Source organism: Rhipicephalus microplus, chromosome 1, assembly GCF_043290135.1.
Source record: "Rhipicephalus microplus isolate Deutch F79 chromosome 1, USDA_Rmic, whole genome shotgun sequence".
In the NCBI taxonomy this organism is placed as follows: Eukaryota; Metazoa; Arthropoda; class Arachnida; order Ixodida; family Ixodidae; genus Rhipicephalus; species Rhipicephalus microplus.
In genome coordinates, this window is record NC_134700.1 from 266377705 (window position 1) to 266392617 (window position 14913).

The 14913-nt window shown below is 44.8% G+C and overlaps 2 protein-coding genes across 2 annotated transcripts in view; one reads left to right on the forward strand and one right to left on the reverse strand.

Moving 5' to 3' along the window:
* The window catches only part of gish (casein kinase I gish), a 54473-nt gene extending 42390 nt beyond the window's left edge, over positions 1-12083 (forward strand). Inside the window, exons 9-10 of the mRNA XM_037435849.2 lie at positions 781-1013; positions 8243-12083. Of these exons, the coding sequence (XP_037291746.1) occupies positions 781-1013; positions 8243-8291 (282 nt within the window). The 3' untranslated portion in view covers positions 8292-12083. The remainder of the gene's footprint in view (positions 1-780; positions 1014-8242) is intronic.
* LOC119187777 (PCNA-associated factor) lies at positions 12082-14842 on the reverse strand. The gene is made up of 3 exons (XM_037435858.2): positions 14688-14842; positions 14502-14591; positions 12082-12348 (listed from the first exon to the last, which is right to left on the reverse strand). The coding sequence occupies exons 1-3, from the start codon at positions 14719-14721 to the stop codon at positions 12197-12199; spliced, it is 276 nt and encodes a 91-aa protein (XP_037291755.2). The 5' UTR covers positions 14722-14842; the 3' UTR covers positions 12082-12196.
* Positions 14843-14913: the final 71 nt, after the last annotated feature.

The following is a 14913-nucleotide window of genomic DNA, read 5'->3' on the forward strand; positions in this document are numbered from 1 at the left end:
TTCACTTGTTATTACGTGACGTGCACAATTTCCTGAACAAAAGTATGGAACCGCAGCAAACAGCATTAGCAAATGGCTAAAACACTGATTGTGGACATTGTGCTGGGATAAAGGTTGCTTAACGAAGGGGAGAAAATAGCTTTTACATGAGACATGAGCATAGTGTTTCCTGTGATGGTGCCCATGTAGCAGGAGGCGTAGAAATAACCAAAGATTGCCTCACAAACAAATTTAAAGGGCAGAACCTTGTGTGCTAAGTGTCCCTGTGCTTGGGACACAGATTGCTAAGCAACATGCATTGCACAAACAAGCATTTGCAAGGAAAATGCAACAGGTAACTGGCAAGGCAGCACTGGTATGCAAATTTTATTAAAATTTTAATGTATCATGTTTATGATCTTCTTGGCTATAATTCGGAAAGGAAGACTGAAGAGAGACACAAAACATTTAACAAGGATGATGATGTGGCCTCTACGCAATAATATATGGTATTTGCCCTCTCTGTCTTGTAGCATCTGAAATTACCACAGGAGTCACCCCATCAGTCAGTGCCTAGGCTAGGTGCGATTGCTTGTACTGTGGCTGCAGAAGTTTCATTGGCACCTGTACCGCATTCTAAATACTTACTGTAATTTTTCCTTTGTGTTTGTGTGTGTATGTACATTCTCTCCCTATCATGTCTCGGTCCCTCATTTAGCAAATCAATTAGCATTAAAATGCTGCACAAGGCTGTCAGTGTTGATAATGCCATTATGGATGCCGGCCTCTGTGAACCTGCAGTCAAACCCCCAGAAGAATGCATGGTTGGACCAAAGCAACCCACGGCAGGCTGGCAATACGCTGCTTGCTGAAAAGCTAGTGCATCAGGGAGGCGGGGCTGGTGGTGTGCCCCAGGGCTCGGTTCAGGTCGTCTCTTCTACCAACGGCGACCTTGCCAACGATGACCCAACCACGGGGCACTCAAACACCCCTATCGCATTACCTGTCGAAGTGGAGGTCGTCTCAGATACCAAGTGAGTTGCATTCTGCTGCAATGTCAACATTATCATTATCGACTGTCAGTATTGTGTCTTGTGTAGCATCAGTCGTATCACTAGCAACATAGGGTATACTTTCACTCTCCATCAGGTAGTTCACTGCATCAGTCATCTTCGTGTCCTTCCTAACACCACCCATGCTTATGTTCTCTGAAGCGGAGTTCGAGGGGTATACTTGCACTTGACATGTCATTTTAGAGTATGTGTTGGAATAAATCGCTGTAGTGATCGGTATTCCACTCACCTGCTAAACAAATGAGCTTCTACCTAGAGTGACTGGATAGAGCTCCTGGTTGTCATCATACAAAGGTTCAGTGGATCACTACATCATCCCTCGGATAATGTGGTCACTCCAGCTTAGTGACATGCTGCAAGGAAAGATTCCTGGGTGGAATCTGTGCTACCAAGTGTTCTTGGCATGAGATGTACATCTAAGTCTATTACTCTGTGAACTGTCTTATAGGCACTGTAAAAAGTATTGAAGCAAACATTTGTTTGTTCAGTTTGAGAGGCAATGCTATTATACTCTTCCAAGTCATCAAAGACATTCAGTTGATTACTATATTCCTGTATTGATTACTGTATTCTTTGTTAATGGATGGTTACCATAAAGCATCATCCAAGTAGCGAGAGCATTGAATGTTGTAGTTCGTGGTTTTAAATTTTTACGTTATGGGAATTGGATCGGCATTTTTCATAGATGCAACACCAACTGTCAACCCATTGTTTAGAAGAAGAGATTTAGATTGAGCTAGAAGTGCGCAGATAATCCCCGAGACACAAGTTTGTCCAACTAAGCACTCAGCATAAAACAAGCAGCGAGCCTCTTTTTCAAGACTGTCAATTTCTGGTGTGCGTGCATGTGTGTGTGCGTATACCCGCAAAACTTCTTAACCTCATCTGCACACTTAACTTGTCGGTCTCCCCCCCTCGTCTCTTCTCTTGGAATCCAGTAAGTTAACCTTAACTTAGACCTGCCTATGCACTCTGCGCCCAACCCATGTGCAGACATTAGCAGTCATGCAGGCACTGTGGAAACAGAGTGCGATGAAACATAAACGTACTGGAGAAATATACAGGGGATCCATAGCCACCATAGTCCTTCGTAATGAAAGCGACAAAATCCCAACAAAGAATGGTGTAAGGCAGGGAGACGTGATCTCTCCGGTGTATTCACTGCGTGTTCACGAGATGTATTCATAGCCTTAAATTGGGAAGAGTTTGGGATAACACTTGATAGGGTGTATATTAGTAACCTGTGATTCTCTGGTTACATTGCATTGATGAGTAACTCAGGGGGACTAATTACAACTCTTGATCACTGAATTGGACAGGGAATGCAGAGGAGTAGGCATGAAAATTGGTATGCATAAAGCTAAAGTAATGTTCAACAGTTTTGGGAGAGAACAGCACTTCGTGGTAGGTTGCAAGACACTGGAAGTAGTAAAGGAATACGTTTCCTTATGGGACAGGTAAAAACTATGGAGCCAAACCATGAGAGTGATATAACTAGAAGAATAACGATGCAAAAGAAGACAGTCAACTAGCGGTCTCAGCTCATGAATGGTAGATTATCACTATCCCTCAAGAGAAGGGTATATAACAACTGTACCTTACCGTTACTATGCAGGGGTGGAAGTGTTGCACTAATTTAGCCACACTGCGCCAGAGTGCTTCTGCTGTGCCTTCCTGCTCCAAAATGCAATATTGCGCCGGAACTTCTCTCACGCTGTTTTTTGTATCGTCATTTGCGATGTGGCTTGCGCAAGCGAGCTGCTTATCATCATCATTATTATCACTTGACGTGCTCTGTGACATGGGTGACTGCACAAAACAAGCATTCACGCCTCAAGGGTGAAGAAATGAATGCTTAGCAAAAAAATCGAATGTTATAAGAAGTAAGGCTATCAGCTAACGCTTTTGGAATGAATCTCGTGTAACTTCAAAACGCTGGGGATGTATGGGAATATGGTGGCTTCATGGAGTGAAGTGGTTTTCGTACTCTTAACGCAAAGTAAGATGGCCATTTGCTGATCTCTGCCGAGGTTGCACGCGCGTTAGCGCCAACGACTGCGCCTTTGTAGTCAAAGTTCAAGTAATGACGCAGCCTCTCCGCACACTTATTTGCCCGACGGTGAACTGGCGAGGCCTTTGCTCTCAGCTAGAGCATGTTTAGCGCACAGAGCGATGTTATTGCATGCACTTTTTGTGCAACTGAGATAACCTGCTCTCTTCATCTCTGCCGCGTTAGTTGCAAGCACTTGCACACACGTGCTTGAAAATACGGACACTTTCACAAGACCGCCACAAGCCTTATAGAGCCACCTCAAGTTTTGCACCCTTAAACTCTTGCAAGTCCGAACTTTTTATTCAAATCGCACGACCAAAAATGCATCAACAAAACCACCACCACTCCCGCGCCATAGCAAATTTTGGACGTCTTTGCCGCAGTGCTACAACACTGTGCGGTGAAGCAAATGGCAAAACTGAAGGTGCGTTGGGAGACCATGGGGTTGTGGGCAGAGCTACAGTAGCTTGAATTTCTCATTTTATTCTACTTTTCAAGGACTTCATGCTCCATTATCTTTCCGCGCAAACACGCGACAGCCAGAATTCGTTGTTGTTACCAATGTTCTTTCTCAATTCAGTATTGCAATAGTGGGTTTAAATACCGTATTTATCTGCATAATTTGCACACCCCTAATATTTTGCCAGCTTTTCCGAAAAAATTTTTACTCGCATATTTAACGCTCCCCAACCCACCCAAGCCAGCTCGCCGGCGCGCGCACCTTTGGACTTCTCGATTCTTCGGCCGGTTGCGCGCCTCTTCGAACCGACGAGCGCGCCAAACGGGCTGCGAGTACGAAGTCCCTTTTTTCGAAAACTTCCTCCGAACTAGGGTCCCTAGAATACCACACCCAAACGCAAACCTGTTGACGGGTCATTGGAACTGCTCGAGTGTTTGCCTCCTCCTATCTTCCAATTACCACCGCGATAATGGCGAGAATGCACGCTCGCGTTACGACACTGATGACTTTCTGCATTGGAGGCGTGTGAGGGCCTGTCGCACCAACTGTTCCCCTATTTCTGTTTCCCTAGTTTCAGAAGTTTAGGTTTCGTTATCCGACCGACACGTTTTGACCTCTCTCTTGCGATGTGCTACAGTAATTATATATATATGGCAAAACTGAAGCTCACTGTTGTAATTTTTGCCTAAAAAAACGGGAAGCATGCCGCAATAAAGCACTTCCAGAAAAAAGTACTCCAACCCGATGACCGGCGCGATCGGTATGAGAGAAAGCAGTAATGCAAGTTTCCTGCCATTAAAGGAGGCCTTTTTAATTATGTGCGAATACTTAGTTCTTCCTGCATCGCCGTGTCGTGAGACCTAGTTTCTCCCAGCATTGTCAAAAGAGCTTCAAGAAAATAGGGCATTTGATCGCGCTCGACGGAATTGAGAATGCGCTTCGGGAGGGCGGTGGCAGCGGCCACAACGATGATTCCCACTAGACCGCGCGTCACCGGATCTGACTGGTTAAAGTGCGTGCTCATTCTTTCAAAAATAACAAGTATACACTTCGTTTGTGTTTCAATTTATTTTTTTATTTTTTTATGTATATACTGTGCGCGTTAGGACTGTGACACGCTATTTCGTATGCACTTGCGAGATCCCTGTGTAATTCGCGCACCCCCTTCTCGGGGCCCTAAAATCACGAAAAAAGATGCGCGAATATGCGAGTAAATGCGGTATATATATATATATATATATATATATATATATATATATATACACACACACATACATACACGCTCAAAGCTCATTATAACAAAATTGAATCTTATGCAAACATAAGTACGTTACATCCAAACACGTGTAATAGAAATTTATTTATAACGTTCTATCACTTGCTTAACTGATGCTCATTTACTTTGTTATAACCAATATTTTGTTATATCTAGGTGCGTTATATAGAGGTCTGAGTGTATATATTGTACCTAAGCATAGTGGCGCCAGCTCTGTGCCAGCGTGAAAGAAGACGTTGACGTCCGTGTGTGGCTCATGTTTTCCGGGTTCCTGCCTGTACCAGCTTGTTGCGGCTAACGTTTCTCGAATAATAACCTGTGTTTTTATGCAACCTTGCTCGTTGCATATGGTGGAGGTGCTGGGTAACGTCCTGGAGCTCCACAGCCGTAAGCTACCATCTCAGTCCGCGATGACCGAGCGCGTCGATCCCCCACAAAGCTCTTCCACGCTGCCACCTGTCATGTGTTCTGGTGTACTTCGTCTGCGTGACCCACCAGTATACAACGGCACTGAATATCAAGATGTCGAGGACTGGCTGGCAGAGTACGAGCATGCCAGCGCGATTAACAAGTGGGATGACCCTGCGAAGCTGACTCACGTCATCTTCTACTTGACGAATTTGGCCAACCTATGGTTCACCAACCACCAAGCCGACATCCCCACCTGGTCGGTTTTCAAAGAGGCCGTCACCTCGTTTTTCGGTCGTCCAGCCATGTGTAAGCTTCGTGCTGAACTGGGCCTGCCGGGACGATTTCAGCGAAATGGTGAGAGCTTCACGAGCTACATTGAGGATGTGATCAGCCTCTGTAGACGAGTTGATGCGAGGATGACGGAGTAAGACAGAATAAAGAATATATTGAAAGGCATTGATGACGACGCTTTTCATATGCTTGTGGCCAAAGACCCACAGACCGTCACGGCCGTGATTCAGCTATGTCAAAGTTTCGATGAGCTGCGCAAACAACGAATTTCTACACGTCGCGCTAATACGCAGACAGCTGATATTTCGGCCTTGGAGTGCAAAAGCAGTGGCCCCGACTACAGCGTGTTAACGCCCAAATTCAACAGTACATCCGGGAGGAAGTTGCTCGACAGCTCTCTCTTGTCGCCACCATCAACGAGACCCACACAACACTGGACCACTCACTTCGCCGTGCTATTCAGACGCAAGTTGCCGAGGCTCTCCCTTCGCCCGCGTCCCCAATATCAGTGGCTGCACTGCTGACTTATGCAGAAGCCGTCCGCCGACCTCCTGCCCAACCGCCGCTCCCTTCATACAGTCCAGCCACCAACTACTACAGGTCACCAGTTTCGGTTTATCCGGTAAATCGGCCCTTTCCACCACCTCGAGCACCTGTAAACTCTTGGCGTACTCCGGATAACCGGCCCGTATGCTACAACTGTGGTATTCCAGGACATGTCGCGCGCTACTGTCGTCGCCGTGGATTCTATTTTAATGATGTTCAGCATTCCGGCAACATACCTCGGCAATCAGAATCGCATGTGACACCTGATTCACATGACCCCTGCTCACGTCGACCAGACATCAGCCAACGTCGATCTCCTTCACCCTGTCTTCGGTCTCCTTCCCCCATGCTTCGCCGTTCCAACCACGCCCAGGAGGAAAACTAACAGTCGCAGTTCCTGAGGCAAGAGCTGCGCCACCGACAAAATTTCCAAGGCCTCATCTTTTGCCCCCTAACGAGATTGCCGTGTTTGTGGACGGTTTCGCCACAACTGCTCTTGTCGACACAGGTGCCGCTATTTGTATAATCAGTGAAGTGTTATGCCGCAAACTGAACAAAGTGACGACTCCACTGGTTGAAATTTCTTTATGCACAGCGAGTTCGCAACACGTTCAACCTTCTGCCACTATGCTTCGGTACAATATATATAATTTCTTGGCGAGTGTAGTTGCTTCATCAGCCTTAAATATTTACTAAGAGCCGCTGGAACCTCGTTGCTTCTCAGAAATTAAAAACAGATTTCTAATTAATTAACAATGATGTCTAAATCCAGGAATATGCTCCAAATAACTTGTGTTTCTTCCAAGCGCACGCTTTGATACTCCAAAGCTGCCCCAAAACTGCATTATTCCTGCTCTCCGAGTTGCCCCAGAAGACTGAAACCTGCTTCCACCCCTGCCAATGGAGGAAAAAAATAAAAGGCTTAAAAAGAGAGCCCAACTTGAATTGAGGACGAGGCAGTCAGCAATGGAAAGGAAAAACATTGGTGTAACCTTTATGGAAAAGAGCAGAATGGGTCAGGGAACAAATGAGTGTTGAGTATATCATAGTTGAAATCGAAAAGAAGAAGTAAGGTGTTTACCAATTATTAAATAGAAGGCTTTTGATGCCCCATCAAACAGGAAAAGTTACAGTCAGCATCAACGTAAGTCAAGCAAAACAACATCGTGTAATCACAACAGCATGGTGGTAAACATGGTGTCACATGCTGTTTTCATCACATGACGTCGCAGCTTGGTGGGTTGGTCCCGAAGGCACATAAAGTGCATAAATCTTGCCTCGATCCCATAGAGAGGACAAAACCACTGTATGGTCGGATACAAATTAAAAAGTGTGGGGAGCACCCCCCCCCCCCCTACAAGACAATGGAAGCAGAGCAGTCGATCACCACCGCAACTATAGAAACATACTTAAACCTTAGTATAACGAAATATTCGTTATAACAAAGGAAATGAAAAATAGTCTTGCAACAGATATAGTGCGAGGAATAAAGGAATAAACCTTTATAAAGAATTTTCAAATATAACAAACTTGTTTTCATGCAAGATGCAACTGCATTTTAATGAGGCTTAAGTGTACTCCCTCTCATGCTCTCAATAAGTGTATAAATTCAATAGCGGTAAAAACGCACGCAACCCGCTGTGCGTGGCAAACGCCATCGCAGCAGGCACGTGCGTTTGTGTTCCCATTTGCATTTTACGCGATGCAGCAGCAATGCTTGGAGTCTTAGACAAGAGACTCCAGGTGTTCCTGCCACGTCGCGTAAAACGGGAATGGAAACGCAAATGCACGTGCTTGCTGAACACAGCATGTTGCGCTAGTTTTTGCTGATAGTGATGGTGCTTTTTGCTTTGATAGTGATAGTGCTTTTTGAAGGCGGGGCCACTAGGCGTCCAGTTCATAATATCAGTCCAAATCGCACGCCCACTGGTGCCGGATTGTGTGCATCCACCTTTCAGGAGGAAATGCCCCGTACTTCTAAAGTTGTATCTGACTGTAAGTCGGAAGGCTTTCAGGGGCAGGGCATCAATAGTAGTCGAATTGCCTTCGAGTTGTGTGAGGCAAGTGCTTGAATAACCCTGAGAGCTTTTGTCTGGCCAACTGACCAATATCATTTGTGAAGCTGATAATTCCCATGCCGTGACTTTTTACAGGTGCTGCTGCTTCTTCAAGAAGAAGAAAAAAATAGGGCGCCAGAAGTGACTGGCCCTAGCGGCTTCGGCCACACCTGACCAGGAGGCCACGCTGCTCTGGACGTCCCCTTCAGATTCCAAGGAGAGTGTGCCCTGTGCTGCCCCCCCGCACGCCACGGTGGCTGCTGGTGCACCACATGTCTCGTCCTCGGCCTTCTGAAGGCACCGCGCTATTTATACCAGACACTCCCCACCATGCCTCACGAACCACCCGGACTGCTGAGGAAGAGACGTGTCGCCCACCTCTTTTTCGATGCTCGGTCAGTTCCGAGAGGGGCACATTGCCACTGTGTCAGACGTGTTGTGCACTCTTACTCGCATGGTGAACAGACAAGAGGCAGGGCTTTCTTTATTTTGTTTTATTTTTTTCCCCTTTTCTGTGAAGGTATTTGCAGTGGCCCAACTGTTGCTAGGGCTGTTGTGCAATGGCAGTGTTACAAGATGGTAGAACTTGTCCGAGTCCCCCCCCCCCCCCCCCACCCTTTTCTTGTCCCTATATTGTTTCATTACCAGGTGACCTGTCTTGCCAGTTACTACACACCCATGGACATGTGCTGTCATAAGTTGCCAGTTATCTTGTGAATGCATAACAACTTTATCTACGGTGGTGTTTTGCAGCAGTCGGCCATTTTCTTTTTTTCCCCTCTGTTGCAGTTCCAGCTGCTGAAGAGAGCTGTCGAACGAATATTTATGGCAGTTCTGAGGTTCTCAGATGTAACGATAAGGGTACGAAGGATTCACTTTAGAGGCCTCCAAAAAACTTCTTATACTGCCTGGGAGGATGACATTGTCTTGTCTCACCTTCCATTTGCCCTAGATGACACGAGAGAGTTCTTTTGTTAAATAGGTGTCTTATTAGTCTTATTACTTTTTCTGCTTTTTACAAAATTTTTGGTTCTAACAGAAACTGTGGCTCGCTGGCGAGTTAGGTTTTTGTTTTAATGCCGCTATGCCTTTGCAGGCCTCTCGCCGTTGTCGTCTGATGCATCAGGCACACGTTGATAATGTGTGCGCTGAAGATAGTGCGAGTTTGAGTAGTCCTGGTAACTCTTAGCAGTAGAGAGGGGGAGAAAACAAATGTTTTCCCACTAAGCAAGAAAACTGAGCGGTGTTTCCTCACGCCCAGCCGCGTCACATTTTTTGCTAGCTGGCACGTGACATCACTATAGTCTTCACGTGTCAAGCAAAAAAATGCATCCCTGGTGCATATCTGTGCGAAGAGAGAGTAGTCAAGTCACCAAGTGACGGTGGCCGGAGCAAGCGTTGGTTGTTGAGCACAGATGCAGGGCGGGATTTATAGAAAGAAAAGGAAGACAAGTTGCACATGTGTGAAGGAGCTTGCTGGTCGTGCTCGTAAAGGATGACGTTAGTAAGTAGAGAGGGTCTGTGTGCTTGAAAGTCTTCTTCTGGCCTGTTCCCCTCCACATAAAAGCAAAAAAAGAAAAGGAAAAAAATTTGTGTGTGGTTTCCCACAGTGTACAAATTGTAAAGAATAGTTTGTTCTTTTTCCTCTTGATGTCACATCGTTCTTTGTACCAGTCTTTCCTAGTTTATTTTTGTGCTTTGTCTTATTATTTTTCGTAATAATCAGGTTTAAGGCTGTTGCAACATTTGGGAGTGTTGGAAGCCAAGGTCGTAGGCGCGAGAGTGATGTCCTGATTTAATACAGACATTAGTGGCGATGAAGGCCTCTCTCGTCTCTCTATTCCACGCCCACCCCAAATTCTATGCCATGTATGTGATCACTGTAACGGAGTGCGCCGATTTCCTTCTTGTGTATAATACATCTATCTATGCTGCCTTGTACATAAAAAACATAATAGGTGAAACAAGAGATGCCACTGCTTTTTTTTTTCCTCTCTCCCCCCCTTTTCTTTTTTCATTCTTCAATCTTCTCTTTTATCTGGGCATGTTACAAGCACAGTTGTTGATGTCTGCTCTCACAGCACTTATAGTAAAAAAGATGGTGGAAGTTGTCTGTGCATGGACCATTTGTTGCCTTTGCAGCCTTGGCAGTGACGCAAAGGAAAGTACGTTGTTAAAGTGTAGCTGAAATCTGGTGGTTTCTGGCGCTTTTTGTTCTTTCTCAGCATGTCGTTTCTGCCGTGGTACTTAGTCATTTTGTTGAGGCACTGCTTACAGTCGCCCAATTATCACACGCATGTTGTCTCTGCAGTACACCCCATCTTCCTGATTTTTCTCGCTTTCTCCACATCAGCTTTCTTTTTACACTGGAATGAATGGTTTTTGATCTCATGCACACTGCTGTCGCATATGTATATTACTTGTTGCCTCTGTGAATGTGTTTAATGTGTGTGTGTGTGCATTCCTTAGATCGCCTTTCTCCAAGTTCACCCACATTGATCAGCGCACAATACGATAGGTGGCAAGCGATGTGGCAAATTCATCTCTTTAGTGCTGCTAGCAAATTGTGTTTTTTGTGCTGCTAGCAAATTGTGGTGTGCTTTAATGGTTTTAATTATTTCTGGACCCCTTTTGTTGTGTGTTCCTCCCCTTATCACCTCTTACTGTTCTTTTTTTTTTTTAGTTTCTGGTCTTGGTTGCATGGTAGTTCTCTAAATAGTTGTAGCATGGAACAATGCAATACCGGTGGATGTGTTTATTTTGTGTCTCAATTGTTTCATTGTGTTGCATATGTGATCCCACAGTGCTCTTCATTGTCGCTCAGGTAGCTGTTCCAGCTGCCCAGGGTTGCAAACTCGTATGGACTTGCTCTTTCTGCTGTTCTTTTTTTGGGGGGGCATGAAATGGGCCCTGCCATGACACTATTTCCTTTCCCTCTGGACATTATTAAATGAGTCTGATCGACGATTATTATATAGGTGGATGTGATACTTCGAGCTCAGACAGCCGCAATAGCATGTTGCCCCCGCTATAGACAATACATCGGGCAGGGCATTTTGACAAGTTCTGGCGAAAAGTGGCTGGATAAAATTTAGTCAGCTGTTGTAAAAAAAAAAAATGCATCAGACAGCCAGCTTGGCCACTGTCTGCAACATTATTTCTTTAGATAGCACAGACTCTGCTGTTTCAGCATGCTTGTACCTCGATTTCAATGGTATCTGAAAACTGTAGGAAGGAGTTTGGAAAGCTATCCAGCCAGCCGTATTGTTTAGGACATGCTAAATATTGTCAATAACACTAAGGATTGCACAATAAAAAGTGCCTGGCTATGGTAGAACTGCGTTGACCGTAGTACTCCCTCCTATTCTACAAAAGGGGGTGCTAAAAAGAGTTCAGTGGATGATGAACTGTGGTAAACACACAGCCTAATGTCTATCCTCTGAAGTAGATGGGTGTGTGGTGGTTTCAAAGCATTTTTCGCCGAGGAAACATTACCTCTAGTAATGTTGCTGCCGTCTTTTCCTCTCGCTCGCTGTAGTGCTCGTTAGTCTGTGTGGCAAGCCAAAGATGTAATGGAAGGGAAAGTTTGCTTGGGCATGAGAAGTTCTTGGGAGATGGAAGCCAGATCAAAAAAAAAAGTTTCATTCCAGAACCCCCTTCTCAATGGTGTGCGACAATTATGCTACACAGATAGCCTTGTGCTGAAGCTGAACTTTGTATACACACACAAACGCAAGCTGTTGTGATAATCAGTGTGTGCCAGAAAGCTGCATTTTTTTTTCTAGTACCAAAATGAGATACTTGTCATTTAAATTTTGAGTAAAAACCATTCCCTTCTCCTCCCATCCTTCTCTTACGAAGATAGTTTAGTCACTCCAGGCCGTTTCTGCTTTTTGTGTGAGTGGTGAGAGAATAAACTGAAAGCATGCAGAATGTTGCAGAAGCCTCAAGTTGTCTCTTTATTCACATTGCAAAGCATGCATATATACAGCACTTTTAAAATGAGGGATGTCACTCGGTAAGTAAAAACGAAAGTGCGACAGCCAGTAACTATGAAGATGAGCTGCCACATGCACCGCTGTCAGATGCGCCTGAAGTCGACGCTGTGTCAGGTGTGTTTGCCTTTACCAGGAACTTCGAAATTTCTTTCTGCCAGGAAGGTGTTGGCCGGGGGCAGTAGGAGTTTCCACCTCCATACTTGTCTGAAATTAAACAATGGCAGTTAATGCATTTCTATCCGAAACATCTACTTTCATGAGCAAAACATGGGTGGCATTGCTGCATTTTTTTGGTCGAAGATTGAGCATAAAACACTTGCTAACACCAGCAGCATTGGCGAAATTGAAGTTCACAGCCACCCTGCAAGCTGATAAACTGCACTGAAACCTCATTTTAACCAAGTTTCATCATGCATAAAACTGTTATAAAGGTGTATTCACAACATATTACAAGACTTGTTAACTTTGTTATAACCAATATTTTGTTATATTCCAGCTCATCAAATTCGTGCAATTTAACTAGCCATTCCGAAGCAGCATCATAGATATCGAACTTTATTATAGAGTACAATGAGCAGAAAAAATGTGGCAGTCGTGAACCAGTTCAAAGCACTTTTCAACTAAATGTATTGAAATACAGTTGTGTTTGCATAAGAAAACTTCACATATGTAACCAGTGAAGATTTCTTGCCTACAAGTTCTAAACCCACACTGCTGCAACCCTACAGAAAAGCCCGGCATTGCAGCTTTCTTGGTAGCCCTGACATGGCCTGCATCATAGAAGTTTCACAACTTCTGCAGAATGAGGCTCTTACGGAACAAGATTTCTTGTTGAGCAAATGTTGGCAGTAAACATATTCATTGGTGCATTTTCCAATAGCACATTTACCATGTCACCTTGCTTTCTTGTGCAAATGCAGTGCATCAGTGCTTGTCAAAACGAAGGTTACGGTCAATCCTGCACATGTGCCACACATACCCGACAAATTCAACCATGCCAGGTGCCTTTCACAGCGGATACCTCTACTTAATGCACACACACTCGATTGTTATGCCAAGCAGATTTACTACTCGTTACACAAGAAAGGTACAGCATCTACTATATGCACTGACACCATCTAATAATGAAGCACAGAAAGCTCTCATCTCTGCAGCCTCTGTCACGTCATACTGGAGTGATTGACTGGGTCATGTGATTGAAGTGAACTTGTAATGAACGCACAAGAACACCGATGTGAAGAAAATACTTCGCCATCCGAAACCACTGGTCACATTGTTAGTAAATCTTGGGGGATGTAGATTTTAATTCGTCAAATTTTTAAACTCACTCTTTTATGGGGAAGCAGTTCACATTGTGACTTTTCGTGACGCTATCATGGTCATGCTTACTGAAGGGAAGATCGACCTTGGGTGGGCGACTTTGGGAAGGCTGCAAGCCAACCCTGCTCTTAAAGTAATAAAAGGCAAAGGTGTACATGCCTCTGCCTACCCCTCCCTACCTCGGATCAGATTCGTGCATGTCGAGAATGGGAAACGAAGTTTTTTACATCTCTTGGTGCATGTGCACAGCTTCAGATTTTGGTGAAATTACCAGGGAAGGCGACATCCTTCAGTCGTAGCACGTAGTTATTGTAAATGTACACTGTATACCACGTCACACAAGAAAACAGATGCCGATTGACGTCAGTACTGAATATGTACTTCTCTGGCCTTAAGATTGGATTCAGACGAGAGAATTACTGCAGATCACCACACTTAACGTCCCCCCCCCCTCCCAAAAATTATTGTATTTAAAGTGTATTTCAGCGGGCCTGGGTTAGAACAGAGGTTGTCATGGGTTTTTTTTTTTCGCACTTAAAACGTCTTAATATCTGATTTAAAACGTCAGATATTAAACTGAAGTGCATGTAGGTGCTTTTTTTTTGCGTTATACGTTGGCTTGCCATGCGGCATAAAAAACAGGCTGATCGCACACAAAACTGTATAAAACAACCGGGTGGTAGTTCACGGGAATTGGCGTCTACCTTTACCCGCAGTCCGAAACTGAAGTTTTAGTATTTCATGCAATCATTACTTTCCGTTTTATCAGAAACTCTAGAGAAAACTGACCGGAAGGCACCATTTCATAACAAGTCATCCTTTCTATGACGTATCCCTTAGTAGACTACTGAGTAAGTATGCGCAGATTTGCGTCAGCGCTCGTGCGACAACTAACGACTGTCACTACGAAGACAAAACGTCATTGCGCTTAAACAGCACACGATTTAGCTTGCAGCCATAGGGTAAGACGTCATCCATGTTTTGTGAAAAAAGCACACAATTCCGCGGGCTCCTCCGCGGTATTTCTAGTCACATACCTCCCTTCGTCTTGCGAGACCCCGGCGAGCTCGAACTGGAGGCACTTCCGGGACTGCTCAGGCTTTTCCTGAAGGACTTCGCACCAACGGCTACAGAGGATATTTAAAATTATATAACACACAGTTGGAAGAAGACCGCCTCATTTTCTGAACTAAGTAAAGCGTGACCAACTAGTGGCAACTTACCTCGGCTGGCACCGTCTGCCTTCGTTCGCACCATGTTGCGTTGATTTCTTTTTAAAAAAACTCTTGGTAATGCCTGCGAGTGACAAAGCGCCTTCTCTCAGAACGGCACCTCTTCAGCCACCCAGCACAGTAGGGGCGAAAGTGGCGCGAAATTTTGCGCGCGCATCATATATTCTCTTCGGTAGAGTTTATTTTGTATTTTTACTTAACTTTAATCAAAACACAA